Source organism: Pristiophorus japonicus, chromosome 4 (assembly GCF_044704955.1).
Source record: "Pristiophorus japonicus isolate sPriJap1 chromosome 4, sPriJap1.hap1, whole genome shotgun sequence".
NCBI lineage: Eukaryota > Metazoa > Chordata > Chondrichthyes > Pristiophoridae > Pristiophorus > Pristiophorus japonicus.
This window is the reverse complement of record NC_091980.1, coordinates 122,003,850-122,028,541: the sequence shown is the minus strand read 5'-3', so window position 1 is coordinate 122,028,541 and position 24,692 is coordinate 122,003,850. Positions and strand designations below refer to the sequence as shown.

Below are 24,692 nucleotides of genomic sequence, written 5' to 3'. Positions count from 1 at the left end.
CAGGACAAAATTTATATTTTGAATGAATTTACTAGTGGCTCACTTATCCTTGAGGCCCAAGATGCATCAGATAAAACTGCTGCAGCTACAGTGAATGTACATTTTGTTTTAACTTGGGGCTATAGGAAATACGTTTTCCGAGTCACAAACCTCAGTCGTCCCTTCCCAAGCGTTATGACTTTCCCAGCCTTAAATTCAGGTCCCTCCTAGCCTTCCATTTCAGTTAACCTTAGCAGTTAGCATAGATATCTTTCTATAACATGCAAGGCATAATTTTACAAGTCCAACAGGTAGCCTCATCTTCCAGGATTTATGTGGCGGGTCCAGTGTGAATTGGAAATTTGGATAGCACACGATTTATTATTTTCTAAGCAAATGATTGTTCAGGCCTCTGGGCAATAGGCTGACTATATGACTAACCTTCTATCAGCACTCTGCCAGTGTTGCTCAGAAAGCAGGCAGGAGGAGGTATTTCACAACAAGCTGAGGAAGCAGTGCCCCTCTAATCCGAAAGGACGTCACTCGATGTCTCGAGCACCACTGCTCCCAATCGCAAGGAAAGACTGATATTAGTGCTTAGGGCACAGGTCTGAAATACTGGCCTGTAGTTAAAATGCACCTATTTACATGACACGGCTTTATAATAGGATCTCTTATTAGGCCATAGGGAGTACTTCCCATTGGTGCAATATGCAACACATAGCAAGCAGTAGTAGTAATACAGCGAGCTGGTTTGAAATAAACAATCCACCACTTAGTTTTTTTCCTTGAATTTTCATGGTCTGCAAAAATCAATATGAAATTTGCTATGTCAGAACAATCCAAATCAATATTAGCAGAGCAAAGGTCTCACTCTTGGTGCAATCTCATCCTCTTTATATCACCACAAACATTAGCTTTGCTCAGTTTGCAATCAGGGTTTGATTCAAACCCACTCCAGGGTGTGAGCCCAAAATCTCAGCTTTCACCTGAGAACTGTACTGAGGGAATGACTAGTTTGTCAGACTTGCCACCCTTCAGAGATGTTAAAAATCAGCCTGTTTAGGTACATTTAGGATGGCATGATGAATTTAAAGAACAAGGAGTTTTCCATGTCCTAGACAACTAGCCTCAACCAACACAACAAAGCAGATGAACTGGTAATCACTGTTTGTATAAAATAGATGCAACAATTGCTTACATAAACACTGCTGCTACATTTCAAAGTAATTCATTCTCTTTAGACGCACTTTAGGACACCCTGAGGGACACAATAAGGAGCCATGTCAATGCAAGTTGGTTCTTTCACAATGTTTTAGCCCATTCCAGAAGTGATGTTTAATATCATTGAGCTAGTGAGAGAACCTGGTGGTCATTCTGTCCGATGCAAGTTACACTATAACACGAACACATTCTTCTGTCTGGAGCCGTTTCCCCCCCACATTGAATACCTCGCTTATTGAGCTGCCAAGTTGTATTACTGCACTTTTTCCTCCCTATCTGTTCAGAGCTTGTCCACAAAGAAATAGCACCAAAAAGCAGCTTTTGCCCACTGATAAAATCCCCGATTATATTTATGCATTTATAACTCAGAAAATTACAGCACAGAAACAGGCCATTTGACCCAACAAGATTATGCTCCGCACGAGCCTCCTCCCACCTTATTTTATCTCATCTTATCAACATATCCTTCTATTCCTTTTGCTCTCATGTCCCTTTCTGCCCTCCCTTTAAATGCTTTTTGCCTCAACCACTCCTTGTGACAGCAAGTTCCACATTCTGAGTAAAGACATTTCTCTTAAATTCTTCATTAGTGACCATCTTATATTTATGGCCCATAATGTTGGACTCTTCTTCTTCTTCTTCTTCTTCTTCTCCTCCTCCTCCTCTCCTGCCCCCCCCCCCCCCCCACCCCCAAAGGTGGAAACACCTTCACATTTAACTGATCAAATCCCTTCATAGTTTTAAAGAGTTCTATCAATCATCTCTTTTCTGGAGAAAAGAGACCCAGTGTCTCCTGCTAGTTGTACCTTCTCAGTTCTTGTATTGGTCTTGTAAATCTTTTTTGCACGTTCTCCATTTTGTGTCATGGGAGACCAGAATTGTGAACAGTCCTCTTAAGTGTGATCTAACTAAGGTTCTATGTAAATTTAACATTAACTTCTCTGCTTTCGAATTCTATTTGTCTAGAAATGAATCACAGTGCTTTGTTTGCACTTTTGTTAAGGTGCATTGCTACTTTTAATGATTTGTGAATCTGTACCCCTCGTTCTCTTTATGTCTCTAGCCCTTTGGACTCTTGTTTTCCAAGGAGTGGCCTCCTTATTCCTTCTACCAAAATGCACAACTTCACACTTATCCATTTTAAAATTAATTTGCCATTTACACACCCATTCTGCAAATTTGTTAACGTCTCACTGTATTTTATCATTCTTCCTCAGTGTTAACGATATCCCCCTAATTTGGGGTTATCCACAAATTTTGATATTGTATTTGTCCAAATCCTTTATGTAAATGGTGATCAGTGGCCCCGGTACCGATCTCCTTGGACCACCACTTCCCACCATCCACCTGCCTGCATAACTACCTTTAATCCCTACTCTGCTTTGTAGCCAGTTTGTTATCCATTGTGCTACTTGTCCCGACTCCACATTCTCATTAGTCATGACTCTACTATACACTACCTTATCAAAGGCTTTTTGAAAGTCCATGTATATTATATCCACTGCATTAGCCTTAGCTACTTTGTTACTTCTTCAAAGAATGACCATTCCTTTTGAAATCTGTGCTATTATATTTTCAGTTTCTAGATGTTTTTCTATTACATCTTTGAGTAAAGATTCCAGTATATTTCCTGCCACCGACATTAAGCTAACTATAGTCCCCTGGATTTGTTCCATCTCCCTTCTTAAATATAGGAACAACACTAGCTGTTCGCCAGTCCTCTGGCACTGAGTATGTGCCGATGCAATACATCTGGACATGGGGTTTTATCCTCTCTAACTTCATCTAGTTCATCAATGGCCTTCTTTGACCTCACGAAGGCCTTCGACATTGTCAACCATGAGGGATTAGGAAGTGTCCTCTTCAAATTCAGCTGCCCTCAAAAGTTTGCTACCACCCTCCACATGCTTCACAATGACATGCAAGCCATGATCCTGACCAACGGATCCACCACAGACCCAATTCACATACGGACCAGGATCATCACATCAACACTCTTCTCTATCTTCCTTGCTGCAGCTCCATCTCACCCTCAGTAAGCTCCCCGTTGGAGTGGAGCTAATCTACAGAATAAACGGGAAACTGTTCAACCTCAATCGCCTTTAATCCAGATCCAAGGTCATCCCATCCACTGTCATTGAATTACAACATGCAGACGACACTTGCGTCTGCGCACACTTGGAGGTTGTACTCCAAACCAGTCAACACCTTCACCGAAGCATACGAGAGCATGGGCCTTACCACTAAACATCCATAAAACAAAAGGTCCTCTACCAAACTGCCCGGGGCACACAGTTCTGGCACCAATTACCAAAATCCACGCGAGGCCTTGGACAGCGTGGATCATTTCCCATACCTCATGAGCCTACTGTCACAACAAGGGTAGACGTTGATGACGACGTCCAACACCACCTTCAGTGTGCCAGTGCAGCCTTCGGTCGCCTGAGGAAGAGTGTTTGAAGACCAGGACCTCCTATATGCTTCAGAGACAAGGACCACGTACAGTAGGCACCTCAAAGCACTGGAGAAGTACCACCAACGCTGCCTCCGCAAGATCCTGCAAATCCATTGGCAGGATAGGCACACCGTCAGTGTTCTCGCTCAGTCCAGCATTGAAGCATTGATTATGCTCGATCAGCTCCGATGGACGGGCCACATCATCCGGATGCCCGATACAAGACTCCCAAAACAAGCGCTCTACTCGGAGCTCCAACATGGCAAGTTAGCCCCAGGTGGGCAGAGGAAACGCTTCAAGGACACCCTCAAAGCCTCCTTGAAAAAGTGCGACAGCTGGGAATCCCTAGCCCAAGTCCGCTCAAAGTGGAGAAGCATCCGGGAAGGTGCCGAACACCTCGAATCTCTTCGCCGGGAGCAAGCGGAGGCCAAGTGCAAACAGTGGAAGGAGCGCATGACAACCCAAGCACTGCACCCACCCGTCCCTTCAACCGCCTGGCCCACCTGTGACAGAGACTGTAAGTCCCTCATTGGACTCATTATAGTCACCTGAGAACTCATTTTTAGTGTGGAAGCAAGTCATCCTCAACTCTGAGGGGCTGACTAAGCAGGAGTTTATTATCTTCTTCCTATTTGATCTCTTCTAATGTCATGTCCACTGTGTAAAATCTGAGGCAAAGTAACTATTAAATATTTCTGCCATTTCATATCTCATCGTGTTCAAATACTTTATCAGCAGCAGCTGCCCTAGTCACCAAGCAATTTAAAATGTAGATCATATAATGTGGGTGGGTTGGGAGAGGGAAAGACATGCACAAAAACCCTTGAAAATGAGCAAACTCGCTTAATGATGCCACCAACTTGCATTGTCTGCAACTTACCACACTAACCCACCAAATCACCTCTTCAGTTTGTCTTTGGGTTTCATCCTTCCATTATTGACCTTTTAAATTCACAAAACCACTGCACAGAAATAGAACTGAACTCCAAAATGGGGCAAGTTCTAAGAGAATGTAATCAGAGTGACAATTTTTGGAGAGTACAAACAGTACGAGGACGGTTATTTAAGAGAACTTTATTGCACAAGTAACAAGTTGTAATTGACATTTCAATTCAATTTAAAGGATTCTGTGGGTGAAATTTTATTTGCATCTTATATAGATAAATATAGATTGGAATGATGAAATACTCCACATGACAGTGCCATCCATCTGTACAAGTAGGGGTTGTTGAGCAGAGATTTTGTAACTATTTTTCAACAGTGGGAATAGTTTATTCTGCTCCTTGTGTAGAAAACAGTTTGTACATCTCAAGGGAAATAGTGCAAGCTACATTAAACTGGCTGAAGGTGGAAAGAGAGGACTAGATTCAGCTCACCTGCTGCTGAAACCCTCATCCATACAATTGTTACCTCGACTTGACTATTCCAACACATTCCTGGCCGGCCTCTAATCTTCCACCTTCTGTAAACTTGAGCTCATCTAAACCTCTGATGCCCATATACTAACTCGTACCAAGTCCCGTTCGCCCATCATCCCTGTGATCGCTGACCTACATTGGCTCCCGCGGGGTCCAGCAACACCTCAATTTTAAAATTATCATCCTGGTTTTTAAAACACTCGATGGTCTCACCAGTTTATCTCTGTAAACTCATCCAGTACTACAACCTTCCGAGATCTCTTCATAGCTCCAATTCTGGTCTCTTGTGCATCCCCTATTTTAATCGCTCCACCATTGGTGGCCGTGCCTTCAGCTGCCTAGGCCCTAAACTCTGAAATTCTCTGCCAAAACATCTTTGGCTCTCTCCTCCTTTAAGAAGCTCCTCAAAGCCTACCTTTCACCTGTTCCAATATCTCCTTATGTGCCTCGGTGTTAAATTTTGTTGAGATAACTCATCTGTGAAGCACCGTGGGACATTTTACAACATTATAGGTGCTATATAAATACAAGTTGTTGTTGTAGATTTAAATTTATCTTACAAGCATTGAAAGAAATGGCAGAGGTCACGAGTGAGGCCCTTGTAAATATTTTCAATATACCAATAACCCAAGAAGTGCTGGATGATCAGAGGACGTTGATGCCTTTATTTAAAAATGGATTAAAAGAACCTGGAAACTACAGTTAACCTCTGTGGTGGTGAAGTTAATGGAAAGCATCGTTAGTGATCATGAGGTTGGGCAACCCTTAATCTCCTGGACACTGCTTCCAGCGAGAAAAATCATAAGGGAATTAAAAAAAAAAATTCCCCCATTGACTTTGAATATTTATAACTATCACGAGACTGAATAGGCTGGGACTCTGTTCTCTAGAAGAGAAGGCTGAGGGGTGACCAGTTAGAGATCTTTAAGATAATGAAAGGGCTTGACAAACCTGATCCAATTTTTTTGGAAGTCACTAGAACGGTGGGTCAGGGAACTCTAATAGACACTTTGGGCTGGATTTTCAAGAGGTTTACGCCACAATTTGACCCACAGCTGCGAAAATCCAGTAGCAAAGCCTGGGCGGAATCCTTGTGTACCTGTTTGTGGCGGTGCTTCCAAGTACTGCCGGGGAGAGGTGCGCCGACATGCAACGACTTCGATTGCATTGCGATCGGGTTTCGGCTCTCTCCCGACCCGTATGCGCGCCCAGAAGAGCGACAGGTCAAATCTGTCTGTGTAGCCCTGCCAGCAGCGGTCGGTCAGAAAACCCGCAAAGGTAAGTTAAAGTTTTTATTTTTAAATTTTTTTTGCAACGATTACTTAGTTAATTAAGCGTCTTGTAAATTTTTTGGATTATTTTCCCGCTCCCCCTCCCCGAGGCCTCCCTCGCAGTGCTCCCGGCCCCGCACTAAGGATCGCGTTTTTGCGCAGAGAACACTTGTACAATGCCGCCAAAGGCATTTATTTCATTTATTGCTTGCGTTTTTGCCCTAAAATCCCCAAATCCAGCCATTTAACTTGGATTTCCAAAAGCTTTTGTTAAATGCCACGAGAGACTGAGTGCTAAAATTATGTTCCATCGTGTCATGAGTGATTTGGTGTGTTGGATTGCAATTGGCAAAGGACTGTAGGCAACGGGGGGTTTTAAATGTGATTGGATGCCATTGGGAAGCTGTCACTAGTGGGGGTGCCCCATGTTCATGCTGGTGGTTCTTCTGTTCATAACATGATCTGGAGCAAGGTATAGCTAGTACAGCAATTACATTAGCAGCAAATATTAATTGTCGTAGAATCAAGATGCTAGAAGGAAATAGATTGCAACTCAATTTTTGGATATATTGGGAAAGTTTGGCTCAAGACTGACAGATGTCCTTCAATGTATGTAGTTACACAAATAGGTACACAGAAGTCAGGTACGTGCTGGGAATCTCTTCTGGGATTCTCCCAATCGTCGCTGTAACTTGGGCAGATGATCAGAGGAAACCCTTTTATGCTATGCAATTGATCAGAATTCCTGAAAAAATTCCTGACAATAGAGTATAGTATCAGTGGGTGGAGGCTAAAGCTGACAGGAAAGGATACACAGAATCGATTATTCACCACTCCCTAAAGTTTCAAGTAGTGTCAGGACATTGTCGCCAAATCAAACAAAGTCCTGGGCTGTATTGTCCAGACTATTCAGTACAAAACCTGTCCTAAGACTTGGGTGAATCTTCATTTGGAATAACGTGTACTATTTTGGATCACCTCCTCAAGCATGACCATCCTTTTTGAAATCCACGCTAACTACTCTATTATTGATTCCTAGAAGTTTTCCTATTACATCTGAGTAAAGATTCCATTATCTTTCCTACCACCGATGTTAAGCTAACTGGTCTATGGTTCTTTGGACCAGGGGTTTTATCCTTTCTAAGTTTGATTAGTTTATCATCTTCCCCCTTTCTATCTTAAATGTTGATATATTTTTTGATCTTTTCTTCTGTCATGTCCAGCCTGTTAAGTCTCCCTGATAAATACTGAGGCAAAGTAATTATTCAATATTTCTAAATATTGGTGAGTGTTTAAAACTTTGAAGGAATGGGTCAGAATAAATAGAAACAGACTGTTTCCAGTGAAGAGGGGTCTCAAACTAGGGGACAAATATAAAATTAAAAGTAAGAGATTTGGGACAGAGAACAGGGAAGTTGTGGATCAGAGTTGGTGATTTCAGTATCCTATGAACTTGGTTTAAGATGTGGCATTCACAGGACTGCACCTCAGAAAGAAAACATTTTCCTTGTCTTTACAACTGCAAGTAAGAATCTGCGTTTTTTTTTTAAATGTCCATTTGTGTTCTAAATATATTTTCTAGTAGTTGAAAAATAAAGGCCACATCGTAAACCAAGTTTGTAAGATAGTAAACTTGATTGGTCAGTTTCTCCTACTCATCAATTCAGTCAGGGAGCTTAAACAAAAAAAGATTTGATTGCTGCTTTTTGATTCTTTGTAATCTACTAATTGAATAGATTCCATTTGTTCACATTGAGTCAAATTGCTGTTTGGTTACAAGAAGTGTGTCCATTTCAGTCAAATGACAATTTTTGTGCTGTGGAATAATGCTTTTTGCCAACCATACGTCAAATGTGCACTGTACAATTAATATTGAACAAGACTAGGTCTGGGACATTAAACTAGTAACTAATATAAATCAGAAAACCACCTCCATTTCAACCTAAATCAAGCAAAGCACATCAATGAAGCCTACCCGAGTCCAAATTGGAACAAATACAGAAACGGTCACAAAAGGTTGGTTTGGTCATTTCACCGTTGGCTTTTATTTAGAAAGAAATCACAAGGCTGAGATCAGCAATACGACTGGCTGTGGGAAATTTGGTTTAAGTTTTACACAACTCCATTAACTGGTAGCAGGACAGCCAGAGGAGTGCCCCCCTCCAGACTTTAACATAATTTATATAAATTAGAATAAAAATGAAGTCAAATCTGAGATCATCATACTGCAGAATGTATCAAGAACTTAAAGTATACATATTATTGAGAGGATCATAAACTCAACCATTTGAATGCGCCGGTGTCTTTATAATCATTTCAGTGCAGCAATTAGACATCTAATGCAGCTTGCTGAGGCTTCAACTCAAGAGCCAAATATCCACTGATGAGAGTTTGTGTCTCCCAAAAAACCATTCTGTTTCAGTTAAACTGATTACCATTAATAAACAGAAAAGGATGCTGCCTCATTGTGGCAGAAGCCACTTCCATACACAGTGAGGAGCTGCCTGTGGAACGGGAGGTGGTGTTGGTGATCAACATGTAACACATGGCAAAAGTATTGAACTAGACCGTTGCCAATGTTAGGCCAGTCACCATCTATCCGAGAGATATATATATATATATATATATATATATATATAAAAAATATAAATACATATATATATATATATATATATATAAATATATATCCACATATGTATATATATATATATATATATACATAGAGGTTAGTTTTGGAAGGAAAACTTCAGCTGCGGTGAGAGCTATCAGATATCAATTTTTTCCCTATCAGGTACTGACTATGTATTTGCAGTGTTGTGTTTTAATTTCATATTTCAGGCATTAACAGCCTTTCTTTTCATTTCTTTTGTACAACAGTCCCTGCAACATCTTTGTTACTCTAGCATTATATTCAACAGTAAAACAAATGCTGCCAGACATTTTGCAAATGGGACTAAACAAAACTATCTTACAGTAATCAAAAACTTCAGCTTTACACAGAAACTCACCCACTCCAGAGGACAGCCAGAACTCTGGGTAAGTTTCTAAAGCTTTCTTTTCAGGTGTGCTTGTGTGAATTAAGACAAAATAAATGAACCACTGTATTTCCATGTCCTCATTAGGATCAAATGCTTCTCCCAAAATAAAAAAGGAACTTATCACATACTGGAAATTACAAACAAATTTGGCTAAAAAACCAAAAGTTTATTTCTTCTACTGCAAAGTCTGGCCCTCAGACACATCAGCTATTACAAGACGAATTAAGTTACAGGAATGACAACAAACCTGACAGATTTGTTAAAACGCACACTCAACGCTGATACTTCTACTTTATAAAGTGAAACTATGTATAGGATACTGCAAAAACACAGTACGAGAATATCGTGCAAACCGCTCAGGAAAAAGTTCTCTTCTGGCTCTGCCACTCCCAAGCTTATGTCTCCTTGCCAGTTCGTTAAAGTAAAACAATTACTACAAGGCATTTTATTGCTTCTCTTCTTTCTTGTCTCCACTTTCTCCACTGTCTGTGCTGCCTGAACCCTCCCGCTCAGATGCCATCTGAAAGTCAACAAAAGCAGTTGGTCAGTGTGCACTCTTACCAAGGTTCAGCTCAGGAGGTATGATTTTATATATATAAATAAATAAAAGCAGACACTTTACAAGAATTATTAGACTGCAGCTGGGTTTACCATTCTTTTGCTGAAGATTATCTCAACTCTATACGAACTTCAAAATATGAATATTTTACCTTCTTGTATGCCATCTCAAAGAGCTTCAGTGAGGCTTGCTGTAGGTTAGTTGCTGCCGCTTTGATGGCTTCGCCCGTCTCAGAATCCTTTCGAGCCAACAGATCCTTCACTTTTGTAATCTCCTCTCTCAATTTGTCACACTGGTTAAACAAACCAAATAAAAAGAAACTAATGACTTTCACATCAAAGTAGCACAGTTTTCAACATGGTTGCTGATTTTTGCTTTGAGATTTAATTCACTTGGCAGCAGTTTGTAATCCAGGTTCATACCTCCTCTTTTGGAAGCTGATCCTTGAACTCTTCCATTTTAGATTCTGTGTCATGAATAATTCCTTCAGCATTGTTTACTGCTTCAACGGTTTCCTGTGGGGACATACAACAGAATTTTGAAATCTGTGTCATGTCCAACAACTACTGCAACCTTCAACTAACTAACTGGTTACAATTTTGTAGAATGGTACAGTAGTGCGGTGCTTTAAGCACAGATCACTTTTAGTTATCAAAAATATTCAGGTAATTAAACTATAACTTTGAAAGTACAGTACAGATAAAATCCCTTTATAAATTATATTTAGAACTGTTGCTAAGATTCTGCTCCAGTTCAGTTTAAATAAGTGTGATGTATAAAATAGGAACCAAATTAAATTCAAAGTAGGTTTAAGCAAGAAATAGGCCTCAAATTGAAGCCTCAGAGCCTTTCCATACACCCATTCATCCTATTGCTGTCATACCTTCTTCCTCCTGTCTGCTTCAGCATACTTCTCTGCATTTTTTATCATATTCTCAATGTCATCCTTGCTAAGCCCACCAGAAGACTGGATGACAACTGGAATTGAAAATAATTTCCAAAACTTAGACTTCCAAAAAACAAAATATAAACATTAGTTTTTCTACCCAAGATTCAATCAGACAGATTTAACACAGTTCAAATCAGTTTCAAATCCAAGCACTCCAATGGCCATTCACAATAATCCCAATGTATACAGGACCCCCTTTTCCTTACATTCTATACACAAGACCCCTCACTACAAAACTGAACAATGGGCTTCATATCGATATTGCTTCATTAAAGTGAAAAGCATTTTTTTTTTTTACAATCAATATCAAATGACACTTACCAAATGAGTAAGAGCCCAAGTGTTGCTGAATACCTGTGCGCGCATCTGCTGCAATTTGAGTCAGTACTTACTCTGCTGCTCACGGCCTGTGCCCTTGTCCCTTGCAGAAACGTGGACAATACCGTTGGCATCAATATCAAATGTAACTTCAATTTGTGGAACTCCACGGGGAGCTGGGGGCATTCCAACCTAGTAAAAGAGACAAGAACTTCAGTATGTTCATTTCTAAATCAAGTGAAGGTCACTAACCCTCATAACGGCCCTAAAATGTTTTTTTGCCTAGTTTGTCCAGCACAAGAATATTCAGATGACATGCAAGAACAGCTCAATTGCTTACTTTTTCCAGAGTTCTGCACAAATAAAGTAACACAAAGTAACAGCAGACAGGACTGATTTTCATGATTCTATGAAAAGTATTCAGACCTCAGTGCTGAAATTCCAACCCTAGAATTATACAGCATTTTTGAACAAGCCCACTCAAATTCTTTCATGAAAATATATCTCGATTCAGCTGCAAATCTGTCCCGTGGCTAGCGTGTAGCTCAAGAAATATTTTCAAAATACCGTGAAATGTAGTGCTAAACTATGTCTTACGGTTAAAAAGTATGGGTACTTCAAACTGTTTAGCCTCATTTACTGAGTCCTCAGACCTAAGGTGTTAAGCTACAGATCAGCTTCCTGATTCCAGACACTATTATGCAATATAAGCAAATTGATGGACTCCAAAAGAACTCACCAGCGTGAACTGTCCTAGAAGCTTGTTGTCAGCGGCCATATCACGCTCTCCCTGGAACACTTTAATCTCAACCTGCGTTTGTCCATCAGCAGCCGTAGAAAAGACCTGTGAATCATATAAGCAGCCAACATAAAATGCACTATGCATTTAAACTGGGTGTTCTACATCTTAAAGCCAGAGTTTTAAAAACTATTATTTGGCATCAAATCATGTTAGCATAACTATCAAGAATCCCAACTTCAGCATGTACTCAATATGGATTAGAGAGCACTCTGTAGGATGATCAACTTGAAATATTGCAAAAAGCATGTGAATTATTATACAACACTCGATGTGTCCCCTTTCCATGTACAATTACAATTGAATGGTAAGCAGTTCCATGTTTAGTAGGTTTTGAGGAGTAGCTGTGCTCAGTTATTGCAGCTTTTTTTGCTCCATATACATATTCTGCCACACATGTTGATGAGTATCACTCACAGTCCAGTCAGATTGAAGATCTCAGATCTACAATTTGCCACCTTTTGACAGTGGTTACTAACAGGAGAGGATGAATTTCTCCTGTAAATCCCCTACCGAGGCCAGTATATGAACAATAACCAAAACGTAGCCCGCATTTTCACCCAGTAGAATTACAAACCTGCTTTCTGGGAAAAAATGATTTATGCTGGAGTGAATCTGGCAAGGAATTTATGAAACAGAAAATTGAGCCGGTCTACTCTCCGAGCAGTGTGTCTGTCAATGCCGTGGCTGTTCAATATTAGAGGAAGTACTTTGAACAGCCTTGCAATTCTTAAGATCTGGAGCCCCCAAATTTAATGTGACAAATTTTCAGCATAACATAGCTTTAGCCAAGCACAATTTTCTGAGCAAACTGCATTTACTACCACACTCTATGGCCTCGTCCTGTTAAAATTGCTGATCTCCATACCTGGCCTTTCTTTGTTGGAATTGTAGTATTCCTGTTGATGAGTTTAGTGAAAACGCCACCCAGGGTCTCGATACCTAGCGACAAAGGCGTAACATCAAGCAGCAGCACATCTGTGACATCACCAGCAAGCACACCACCTTGGATAGCAGCACCAATAGCGACAGCTTCATCTGGGTTCACTGACTTACTGGGGGTACGACCAAAGAGCTCCTGAACAGTTGTCTGGACCTAGAGAAGGGAACAAGGCATGGAACAGGATAAAATCACTCAAAACTAAAATTCTTTACTTGGCACAATTTGCACGAGAGAATGTGCCAGGCTAAAATGCTCATACAAATTAAGGCAGCAATTCCCATTCCTGACCCTAATGTAATAACCAGAGAGATCACTTAAGACAAAGCATAGCCTAACATTCTATGCATAGTTTGCTTTCATCCAAATGTTCTCCTATCCTCACCCAAGACATTGACTTTTGTTGGGTTATGGTTCCATGAGCAGCTCTCAGGTAACTCATCCAAATAGCCATTCTTCACTTGAGTCTAAACAGAGACCAGGGAAGCAAACCTTCTCATCTGCATCACTCAATATCACATTATCTATCAACAGAACTACTGGGGAGTTAAAGACTGTGTTCAGTTATCCAAGATTCTCTCCACAATTTGAGTGTCAGAATGATGTGTTTATATAGAACATCACAACACAGTGTAATTTCAGACAGCAACATTTGGTCTTGGGGATCCCCTAAACTGGCCTGGTTATTTTAAAGTCACTTACCTTTGGCATTCTGCTCATTCCGCCCACGAGGATGACCTCACCAATGTCACTTTTGCTGATCTCTGCATCCTGCATGGCTTTCTGGCAGGGATTAATGGTTCGCTTAATGAGTTCGCCAACAATGTTTTCAAACTGAGCACGAGTAATTTTAACATTCAGATGTTTTGGTCCGGAAGCATCCATTGTCAAGTAAGGAAGGTTAATGTCAGTCTGTTAAAATACAGGAGAAACAATCAGTGCCAGGATACAGTACACATACAAATGCACACCCACATACTTTCTGCTAATCCATTACAAGATAGACAAGCCGAAGGGAAAACAGAATGTAGTGGCTGGAAGTCAAGACATTAGACGACGACTTTTTTTTTTTGAAGGTGTATAATTACCCCAGAGTGTAAGGTACTATTGGTACAATCAACTCTAATGAAAACCATATTGGAGGTGACAGTAATACATTAATGGAGACAAATGGGATACAGGAACTGAAGATATTATTGCTGAGATAGCAACCAACACTTTTTCTACTCTGTTTCAACCTAAACCCTACAAGAGTGCCCTTACTCCATTTGGGTGATATTTTACAAGTGAGTTTGACAATTAATGCCAAATTAGCAGTTTTGTGCTGTATGTCCATGCCACTACGAACTAGTTTGAGACTGCCTATAGTTTATTTTAACATAAGAACCTTACACTGAATAGTGGAAAAAAACATTTCAAAATCCAAGGTTGGACTTGCAACTCAGGCCCCGGGTGGGGTGGGGAAAAGAGTGGTGAAGATTAGTATTAAAATGTACCACTTCACCCAGTCTTCCTGAATGTACCATCCCAGTGCATACAAAAATATCCAGAACCACCATTGTAAGAACTCACCCTCGCATAACCCCCAAAACAAGTAACGCAAAAGTATGTAGGTATAGAATGCCATTTCCAAGCTAGCTCATCCTTTAGCACGGGAAGGGCTGGTACACCATTGCTAGCATTCAACTATCCACTAATATCCATCTCAGTTAGTTAACTGCTCTCTTTTACATACGAAACCTATAAAGTTACTCCCTGTAAATGATTCGCTCATAATTATCATTTCACATGAACGGCAAATGGTTCACAACCACAGTAGTACTATTGTCTGAATAATTACCGCCCAAATGTATTGTTAAGTATGTTCCAAACGTGTACAAAATCCACACACATATAAATATATATATATATATTATATAGTTTAATTAACTTGACCATCCATCTAGTTGCAGATTTAAGTCAAACTATCCAGGAGACTTCAAAGCCTTAAAACATTTTGCTGTCATTGTGAACCAGCCTTTCACAGGATGACCCACCCTTTACAGTTCTTTGTAGAACTGTGAGGGAAACCAGATGAAAAGCAGTCAACTGTTCTCCTTGTGAATGTGTGCAGGCAGTTATACCAGTTTGAAAAACTAATTCTGACCTGAAGGGATGAAGACAGCTCACACTTGGCTCTCTCTGCTGCTTCTCTCACTCGCTGTAGCGCCATGTTGTCCTTGGTGAGGTCCACACCTGACTAAAAATTAAATAAGACTCAATACAGTAGTGGGTGACAAGCTTAACTATATTAGATATACCATCTACTACACTAGCTTTCAGATACTTCCACAGAACCATGAGCAGATGAACTATTCAGCCTAAAACAGTAAAGATATGTGTTGCAATTAGACTTTCTTTTGCATGGAGAGACAGAGGAAGAGTTGTGGGGTGGAGAAAGGAAAAGCCTGGGAAACCTGTCAAGAAATTGAAAGAGCATAGGCAAAAAGATGTTCTGCTCTTTTGACTACTTGTAGGCACAATCGTCAGGTCATGTACCTCAGACTCACTAAGGCACTGCTGAAACAATTATTATACTGCAAGTGAAATGATTTTTTGATGAAGAATTGTTCCAAATTATACAATGAAAATCTAACGCCATTTAAAATGCCCACCCCCTCCCCCCCCCCACACACACCAAATTTCAAAATATCCAGTCATTGTTAATACTAACCTCTCTCTTGAATTCCTTGATGATGTGTTTGAGTAAGGCTTGGTCGAAGTCCTCACCCCCCAAAAAGGTATCCCCATTTGTAGATTTTACTTCAAAGACTCCTTTCTGAATCTCCAGCACAGAGATATCAAAGGTGCCACCACCCAGATCATAGACAGCAATGCTGTACAAGGAAAAAAAACAAGCAACTTCAATGAAACATAAGCATCTCAACAGCATAGATAGTTATTTATGATTATACTATATGCAGTTCAACAGGAACTTTAGGGGCACCACTTCAACTTGGATGAAAGACACAAGGATACAGTTAACAAATGTAGCTATTATACTGTTTTACAGGATCTTCTCTTTGAATACAAATTACGATATAATTTCATAGGTTTATCTTTTGGAACAGCGGAACAGGGCTAGGCTATTCTATTAGAGCGTGGCTGATCTGTACCTCAACTGTTTACCCACCTTTGCTCCATATCCCTTGATTCCCTTACCAACAAAATGCTATTAATCTCAGTTTTGAAAATGTTCTTTCCCAAGTTATTCCTCCCAGTTCTGATAAGCCTCCTGATCTGGATTCCCCAATCTATCAAATCTGTTTTTCTTTGAAATAATCACTCCTCAACCATCCAAACTTAAGGGAATACAATCTGTCCCCATAATTTAATCCTTTACACCCGGTATCATTCAAATATGCATTGTAACTGTTCCACGGTCATTATATATTTCCTGAGGTTCGGGGCCTAAAATTGCAACACAGTACTCCAGATGGAGTCTGACCAAGGCTCTGTACTACTGAAATATAACTGCATTTTGAATTCTAATTCTTTTGAGGTAAAGACCAGGATTCAATTACTTTCTGTACCAGTGCTTTTAGTGATTTGTGTAGATCACACAAATGCTCCTCCACAGCTGCTATAATCTTATCATTAAGACAATATTCTGATTTGTCTTTCTCAGATCGGAAGTGAATCACTTCCTCACATTGAACTCCATCTGTCATGGTTTTGCCCACTTAGTCTGTTTATGTTCCTATGCAACTTCTGCCTCTCATCCACATAATTTATTATGCCTCCCAACTTGGTGTCATCTGCAAACTTGGGATTTACAACTCTTCATCCAAATCATAAAGCGGAGGCCCCAGTACAGATCCATGCACGTCACATCCACCCAATCAGAGAACGTATCCATTATCCATACTCTCCGTCTCCTGCATCCTAACCAATAACCAATCCAGGTCACAAAATTACCTTCAATTCCTCGTGTCCTTAATTTTGCTAATAAACTAATAAGAACCTTAAGTATCTTTTGGAAGTCCATATAAACATTCAGACATTTCCTAGCCATCATGCTTGTAACCTCAAGAAATTCAACTGAATTAGTCAGACATGACCTATCCTTCATAAATCCAAACGGACGCTCGTCCCCCACCATTTATATTAAATGGACAGTGTTACTGTAGTTACCTGGTTTCTGCCCCTCTTCCATCTTAAATTATGGAGTGACATTTACAATTTTCCAAAAGGGCTCAATTTCCCCCAGAGATTTGCACCGTTTTTTTTGGAGCAGGCTGCTCTTTTTGGCCCTAGTTGAAAAACAGTTTCTCCAATCAATTTGCACCAGTGTAACTCAGTTAGTTAAGATTTTTTTTAGGTGAGTTTTTTTTTCCAACCAAAGGGGGCATAACCAGCCACCTATGCCAATTCTGGCCACTTAGGGAAGTTTGGCCAACTGAGTTACCCCAGTTCTGCTTAGGCCAGCCTATGTGACTTCTCCAGCAAAACCTTCCAGAGTGTTAAGGAAATCGGCGCAGGTATGGAAATCGGCACAACAGATGCCCGGACACACTAAAAGAATAGAAAAATACATAGCAGCAACTTACCTCCAACCCCGCCCGAAGGGCTTGCCGATCCGGTCTCATTCTCGGTCCCAGGTTCACACAGAGCGCAAGGCATTGTGTCCCGGGGACTGAGAATGGGACCGGACTGGGAGAATGGGGACAGAGAATGGGACCGGACCGGCAAGCCTTTAGGCGGGGTTGGAGGCAAGTTGCTGCTATGTATTTTTCAATTCTTTTAATGTGTTGGGAGCTGGCTGTATGCTTCACTTTGCAGCCTCCGCTCACACTGTGCCCCTGGTTACTATGGCAGCCTGATCTTTCGCCACGTCAAAATGAAGAAATCCAACAGGGAAACGTAGAATTTTGTTTTGCCGTACTTTGGCTCCCAAATAATCGGGCATAACTCTTCAAGTACTCAAAAAAAAATGCTTTGCGGAAAATTGAGCCCAAAGACACAAATCGTTTGAAAGCAAATGTATTTGTGCTGTAAAATCGTGGCAGCAGTTAGTCTATAACCCAAAATTCAAGATACACTAGCCATCAGTATGAAAACATATATTTATCCCATTTGTAAATAGTTAGTATCACAAAGGTTGGAGCACTTCACCTAACCACAAATAGTCTTGACATTTTGCCTGCTTTATGAACTCTCTGCATCACTCTGGTCAACAGAATGATCGTCCAGATGTGCAGTATCAGTTTACAATGCCATTCAGAAATTTCCTCTTTACAGTGTTTGAGAAATCACTCACATGAACCCACTTTCTATCATTCTACGTACAATGGACAAATACCCTGCACTGGAGCTGGCCTATATTTAAACCATCTAGTCTTTTCTCTATTAACCACCTTATCATTGCAATACTATACTGTAGGAAATCAAGGGAGCGGCTAGACCAGTGTAACTTGCAAGCTGAACCCCTACCTTGAAAGCGCTAGCAAAAGAGCACACTATTTCAGACTACCAAGTGTGTCCAACTATTGTCTTCTGTTGATGGTAGATTGCACAGTAGTAACTGCACTAGTTTGGATACAACTGCTTGACACATGCATTGAACAGTGTGATGAGGCAAGAAACTAATGCACTCAGTGTAGAGCTCATGCTGTAAGATTACAGCACAAGTGAGGGTAGCAGAAAAGTGGAATTGAGAATCGAAGTGTCAGCCTTTTTTAATAAAACAAAGAAACTTGTTCATGGATTAGAAGTTTTACTCTATACATACACTTTGTCTTCGGACTTGTCTAATCCATATGCTAGAGCAGCTGCTGTGGGCTCATTAATGACTCGTAGAACATTTAACCCAGAGATCTGGCCAGCATCTTTTGTAGCCTAGATGGATACAACATCACAATTATAGTATTTAAGGTGTACATGAACTCGTCTACTTTTGCTAAAGATGCAGTTTGGAAACAACACTAGTGTAAAACTGCAATATGTTGCACATGTGGCTGCCAGCATTTTCATGCACAATTACATAGTCGAGACACATCAAAGCAGTTCACTGTTGCCACAGTGATATTATAATTTTGATGATCTTTCACATTTACATAAAAACCTGCTTAAGGGCCTTCTCAATTCACAATATTTGTTGCATAAAGTATTGACTGAAGACATGCAACAGTTGAAAAATTTATTAAGGATGTATTCACGATAGTGAAGCTCCCTGGAAGAGAGCCTCACTCCACTTTCTTCTGAAGCCAGCTTGGGCCTCAACATCCAATATGCATTGGGCTAAAAATTCAGTATAGCCCAGTTTGAGACGGTGACACCGCCTGATCATTAACTTTAGCGGTAGGTGATGTTTACCGCCTCCAACCGGGATATTCATTTTTAGCGCCCCAAAAGGGGAGTGGAGCGCAAACTGAAGCATTCCACACTCCTCTTAGGGCGCTAATGCGGCAGTATTGCGGGATCGCTACTGAAGTTGAGGCGCTGGGATATCGTGATCCTAGCACCTAGAGACGAGGTGGACCAGGCAAAAACTGCAAGGAAATTGAAGAAATGCTAGCAACAGTCTTCTAGAGGTCAGAAAGGTAAGTGACTGTAAATAAAAAGTGCAATCTGAACATTTACCTGGTCAGTCCTTCAGATATGCCCCCGGGATCCTCTTTGCAACACCTGCTTTCCCTGTCGGGAATAGCGTCAGACGCTACGGCAGGCGGAAGCAGTCAAGTTTGTGAATGTGGCGCTAAGAGGGTGTTGCATGCGCATGATGTCACCAAGTGGGTGGCGCTAGAGTGTGCAGCGCTAAATTATAGCGCTGCCAATAAAGTTTGCAACAGGTTGTCATAGTGCGGCGCTCGGGTGGTAGCTGCTTAGCGGCCTGTTAGCGCTCCTCTCAGGTGCTAATGGGTGGCGCTAAACCAACAAATTTTTAGCCCATTGAGTTTAGCTAAAGTTGTTTTGGCTTCTTACTGACACTAAACCTGTGGACTGCAAGTGCGTTAAGTCAAAAACAATTAATTTAATTCATAAAAATTGACAAAATTATTTACCTGTCTTTGGGAATCATTGAAATAAGCAGGCACAGTAATAACTGCATTCTTTGCAGATTGTCCCAGGTAGCTTTCTATAAACAGAATCTTAATATCAGAATGCTTCAATGTAAATTAATTACATCCATACCTGATTTGGTACTATTGCAGTGTACAAACCCTACCTCAAAACAGATTTCTACATCTGTACAAACTGTGACCATGAATATGTGATTAAAATGATTCTTACTTAGACCCTACTAACCACAAGGTAATAACATAGACTAGTCATACCCACCGATCACACTAAAACTGAAAATTTAATTAAGTTGAATTAACTATAAAACTTCAAAAACATTAACTTGAAATTGTAAACACCTTGAAGGCAGAGGATTGGTCAGATATTTAACGCCAGAGGTGGCCAGGTTCAAAGCTGCCCTCACCCATTGTTGCTCCTACCTGCTGTTTCCTTCATCTTCGTCAGGACAAATGCTCCAACTTGGCTTGGAGAGTACATCTTCCCATGAGCTTCCACCCAGGCATCACCATTCGAGGCACGAACAATTTTATATGGCACATTTTGCCTGTGAACATTTTTTTTTTTAAATGGAAATAAGTTTTCATTGTCAGATAATCAAAATGTTGATCTTGAAACTTAAAAGATTTTTGACTAAATGTCAAACTTACATATCTTTCTGTACTTCAGAGTCTTCAAAACGCCGGCCAATCAAGCGCTTTGTGGCATATAAAGTGTTCTTAGGGTTGGTTACTGATTGTCTTTTGGCTGGCATCCCAACCAAACGCTCACCATCTGCTGTAAAAGCAACTACAGAGGGAGTTGTTCTGGCGCCTTCTGAATTTTCAAGCACCTGGAACACAAAGCAAGAGTTATCAAGATTGTCCAAGCAACAGACACCCACACAGGAATTTTGAGTTTTGTAAGGCCAGCTGCAGAGGGGCGACACACATTTTCCTTCTCCAACGGGACCCTCAGACACCAAGACTAGTACCAATAAGCAGTAACCATCCAGAATTTATTGGTGCACGTGATACAGCCACCAATACTTCATTTAACTTAGGTCATGATCTTAAAAACAGAAATACTGACAAGCCATCTTAAACAAACAGACTCTAGTCCAACAATGCTGGTAAAAGTTTATTATACTCGCTAGACACTTGGGTTGCAAAAAAGTGAATCTCTTTCCATTTAAGAACCACTTACAATTTACAAACTGACAATCCATGCACAGGCACAGTCTCAAAGCACACTGAGACTTATTTGTCTAGCTCTCCAATACGAAGGATTACTGCTTCTCCGAGCATTACGTTTTTCAAACAATGCTTTAATTTCTGAAGTGAAACAAGCTTAAGCTTGCAAACAATTGTACATAACTTGCATTTTTAAAATACCATCTTCATAGAGAACCAAAAATGTGGCTTCACCAAAACATGCCAACAACTCATACAACAAAAAACATGCATTAGTTAATCTCTTAGGGAATTGCAGTGGGAAAAAATACATGCCCATGTCTTATACAAGTCTCTACCTCTCTAATTTTAGCTTCCATCTTTGCATTCTTTATGTCTTTCAGTGTCCTTCTTGGTCACTTTTTCTTTATACCACACACATTTTCTCACCAGATCTGTCTGTCTCATTCATTCATGTATCTCCCACATCATTACCTTCTATGCAAATTCCTTCACTGGCATCCTTGCAACCCCCAACCATTCCATTCTCTGGCCTTCCACGTGCAAAGATACCAATGTCTTGGTTGATTTCCTTCGTAAGTATCATGCCTCCACATTCCATGGCCATAGATCTCAGATAGTCTCTCATCCCTATCGCTTCCTGCTAAACAACAGCCAACTTTGCTGCCTCAAGTCTGCACGATGTAAGCTTGTACATAAGCGAGGCACCTTGTTGTCAGATCTGGCTTGAACATCTAAAGACCAAGACCAATTTTAAATTCCTTTTCTCCATTAGCTATCAACCTCTACTTCATAATTTAAGACAAAATTAGTGAGTATTTAGAAATGTATGGATCAATCAAAGACAGCTAGTTGAGATGTTAAAAGCTAATCATGTTTGACAAATCTAATACAGCTTTTTTTTTTAAATAAAAGTGAGTGGTTTGATAAATAACAGTACAGTAGATTTTCAGGAGACATTTGATAAGGTTCTCACAGGAGGCCTGTTACAAAAATGGTGGCATGTGGGGTACACAATGCAGTATTGCGAGAGATAAAGCGGGTTGACTGGCAGGAAAACAAGGTTTAGGATTTATAAGTATTGCTCGGACTGAAGAAGGGCTGGAAGTGGTGAATTCCAATGGTCAGTGCTGTGTACACTATTGATATTAGTACATACAGGTTGAGCATCCAAAATCCGGAGTTCCGGAATCCGGATCGATTGGTGGCAGGGTCGTCCGGAATCTGTAAAATGTTTCGGAATCTGGACCCGTCGACTGAGGCCCCGTCACCGCCCGACCTCGGGGCCTCGCCTCGAGCGGCTCCTCTGGCGGCGGGGGCAGGGTCTCGCCCGACCAGCTCCTCCGGCGGCGAGGCCCTACCTGAACACCTCATCACACAGCGATCCGAACAGCTCTTCGGCGAGCGCCCTTGCCGCCCCCCCACCCCCCGATGTTCCGCAATCTGGAAATATCCGAACCTGGGCTCAGGTGTTTCCGGATTCGTGACATCAGAAAAACGTTTCAAAATCCGGAATGGCCTCGGTCCTGAGGGTTCCGGATTTGGGACACCACATCTGTATGTGATTTGGACTTGGACATGGGAAGTACAAAATTGAAATTTGCTAGTGACATAAATGGGGAGGGGGTTAGTAAACAGCAAGGAATGCTATAAAAGACTTCGGAAGACACTGATAGGTTAAAGAAAGGCTCACATTTATATAGCGCCTTTCATGACTGTGGAAGTACTGGCCATAAGGTCACCGGTCTGGGCAGCCAAAGCGGAGCCAATTTCCCCCAACATAAAGACCGAGTATGCACTGTCAATTTCAGCAGGAAAGACCCTGATCACCTGAGACTTACTGGCACCAACTCGACAGCAGGAAAGACCCTGATCACCTCAGACTTACTGGTACCAACTCGACTAGTTAGGCATGAAAAGGAGGGTTATAAAGATAGACAGGTTCGGACAGTCCATAGCGAGGGCCTAGGAGCAACACTCGGCAGAAGTAGGTATTTAACTCAAGAACCGTTGCACGCAACTACTAGTCACACGACTAGCGAAATTGCTGTTCGAGCGACAATGACCACCGGCATCTCAAAGCGCTTTACAGCAAATGAAGGACATTTGGAGTGTAGTCACTGTTGTAATTAGCAGAATGGGCAGATGCAATTTAACATGGGGAAACAAGGAATGGGAACATGCACTCAATGGCAAGATACCGATGGGTAAGGTTGAATAGAGATCTAGGAGTTCAATAAATAATTCCCTGAAAGTGCAAGTAAGCCACAAAACTAAAAGCCAACAGCATTTGGGTTTATAAATAATGCTTAGACTAGAAGAGGTAATGACAAACCTGAACATGGCAATGATTAGGCTACAAGTAGAGTACTCTGTGCAGTTTTGAGCACCCCGTTAGAGAATAGGATTCAAACTGTACATAGTGTACAAAATATATTCACCAGGATGATGCCAGAGTGGGAAACTATATTCATGAGACACAAGATACAGAGACTATTTCCACTGGAGCAGAGAAGGCTAAAAAGCATATGGAACATTCAGAATAGTGTGAATAAGGATAGATTAGTGTCTCTGGTAAGGGAGTCAGTGACAAGGGATTATCAATTTAAAGTTATCAGTGAGGAATGGGGTTAGGATAAATGTATTTGCGCAATGGGTTGATGCAGCATGCAATGCTGCGCCACAGGGAGTGGCAAAGACCTTGCATCTTTTGAGAAAAAAGTGGGTATTTAAAAAGGAAATCACAGGGCTATGAGAGAGAGCAGGATAGTGGGATGAGTTTTGGATTGCTCAATGTGAATTCCATGCCATCCGATGTGAATTCCATTCCATCCTCAAATTCTAAATAAGAGAAACGTCCAAACTAGTTTGCAACCAAAGATGGGAGGATAGGCAATGTGCGAGGACGACACACAAAATCTGCAAAATGACAGACAGGTTAAATGAGTGGGCAAAAATTTGGCAGATGGAGTATAATCTCGGAAAGTGCGAGGTCATGCATTCTGGCAGAAAAAAAATCAAAGAGCAAGTTATTATTTAAGATTGAAAAGTGCCGCAGTACAGCGGGACTGGGGGTACTTGTGCATGAAACACAAAAGGATAGTATGCAGGTACAGCAGGTGATCAGGAAGGCCAATGATATCTTGGTCTTTATTGCAAAGGGGATGGAGTGTATAGGCAGGGAAGTCTTACTACAGCTAAAGAAGGTATTGGTGAGGCCACACCTGGAATACTGCGTGCAGTTTTGGTTTCCATATTTACGAAAGGATATACTTGCTTTGGAGGCAGTTCAGAGAAGGTTCACTAGGTTGATTCCGGGGATGAGGGGCTGAGGGGCTTGACTTATGTGGAAAGGTTGAGTAGGTTGGGCCTCTACTCATTGGAATTCAGAAGAATGAGAGGTGATCTTATCGAAATGTATAAGATTATGAGGGGGCTTGACAAGGTAGATGCAGAGAGGATGTTTCCACTATTGGGAGAGACTAGAACTAGAGGGCACGATCTTAGAAGA

At 41.0% G+C, this 24,692-nt stretch overlaps 1 protein-coding gene and 1 non-coding gene across 2 annotated transcripts in view; both read right to left on the bottom strand.

Annotated features, from left to right (window-relative positions):
* Window positions 1-8,364: 8,364 nt before the first annotated feature.
* hspa9 (heat shock protein 9) overlaps window positions 8,365-24,692 on the bottom strand; it is a 28,694-nt gene continuing 12,366 nt past the window's right edge. Inside the window, exons 4-17 of the mRNA XM_070878562.1 lie at window positions 20,660-20,841; window positions 20,432-20,556; window positions 19,994-20,067; window positions 18,721-18,827; window positions 15,664-15,826; window positions 15,097-15,189; window positions 13,653-13,862; window positions 12,879-13,106; window positions 11,951-12,055; window positions 11,286-11,403; window positions 10,828-10,922; window positions 10,367-10,459; window positions 10,096-10,236; window positions 8,365-9,905 (exon numbers count right to left, since the gene is read on the bottom strand). Coding sequence (XP_070734663.1) covers window positions 9,831-9,905; window positions 10,096-10,236; window positions 10,367-10,459; window positions 10,828-10,922; window positions 11,286-11,403; window positions 11,951-12,055; window positions 12,879-13,106; window positions 13,653-13,862; window positions 15,097-15,189; window positions 15,664-15,826; window positions 18,721-18,827; window positions 19,994-20,067; window positions 20,432-20,556; window positions 20,660-20,841 — 1,809 coding nt within the window. The 3' untranslated portion in view covers window positions 8,365-9,830. The remainder of the gene's footprint in view (window positions 9,906-10,095; window positions 10,237-10,366; window positions 10,460-10,827; window positions 10,923-11,285; window positions 11,404-11,950; window positions 12,056-12,878; window positions 13,107-13,652; window positions 13,863-15,096; window positions 15,190-15,663; window positions 15,827-18,720; window positions 18,828-19,993; window positions 20,068-20,431; window positions 20,557-20,659; window positions 20,842-24,692) is intronic.
* Window positions 13,506-13,579, bottom strand: LOC139263662 (small nucleolar RNA SNORD63). The gene has a single exon (XR_011593187.1). It is a non-coding gene; the product is annotated as a small nucleolar RNA SNORD63 (small nucleolar RNA).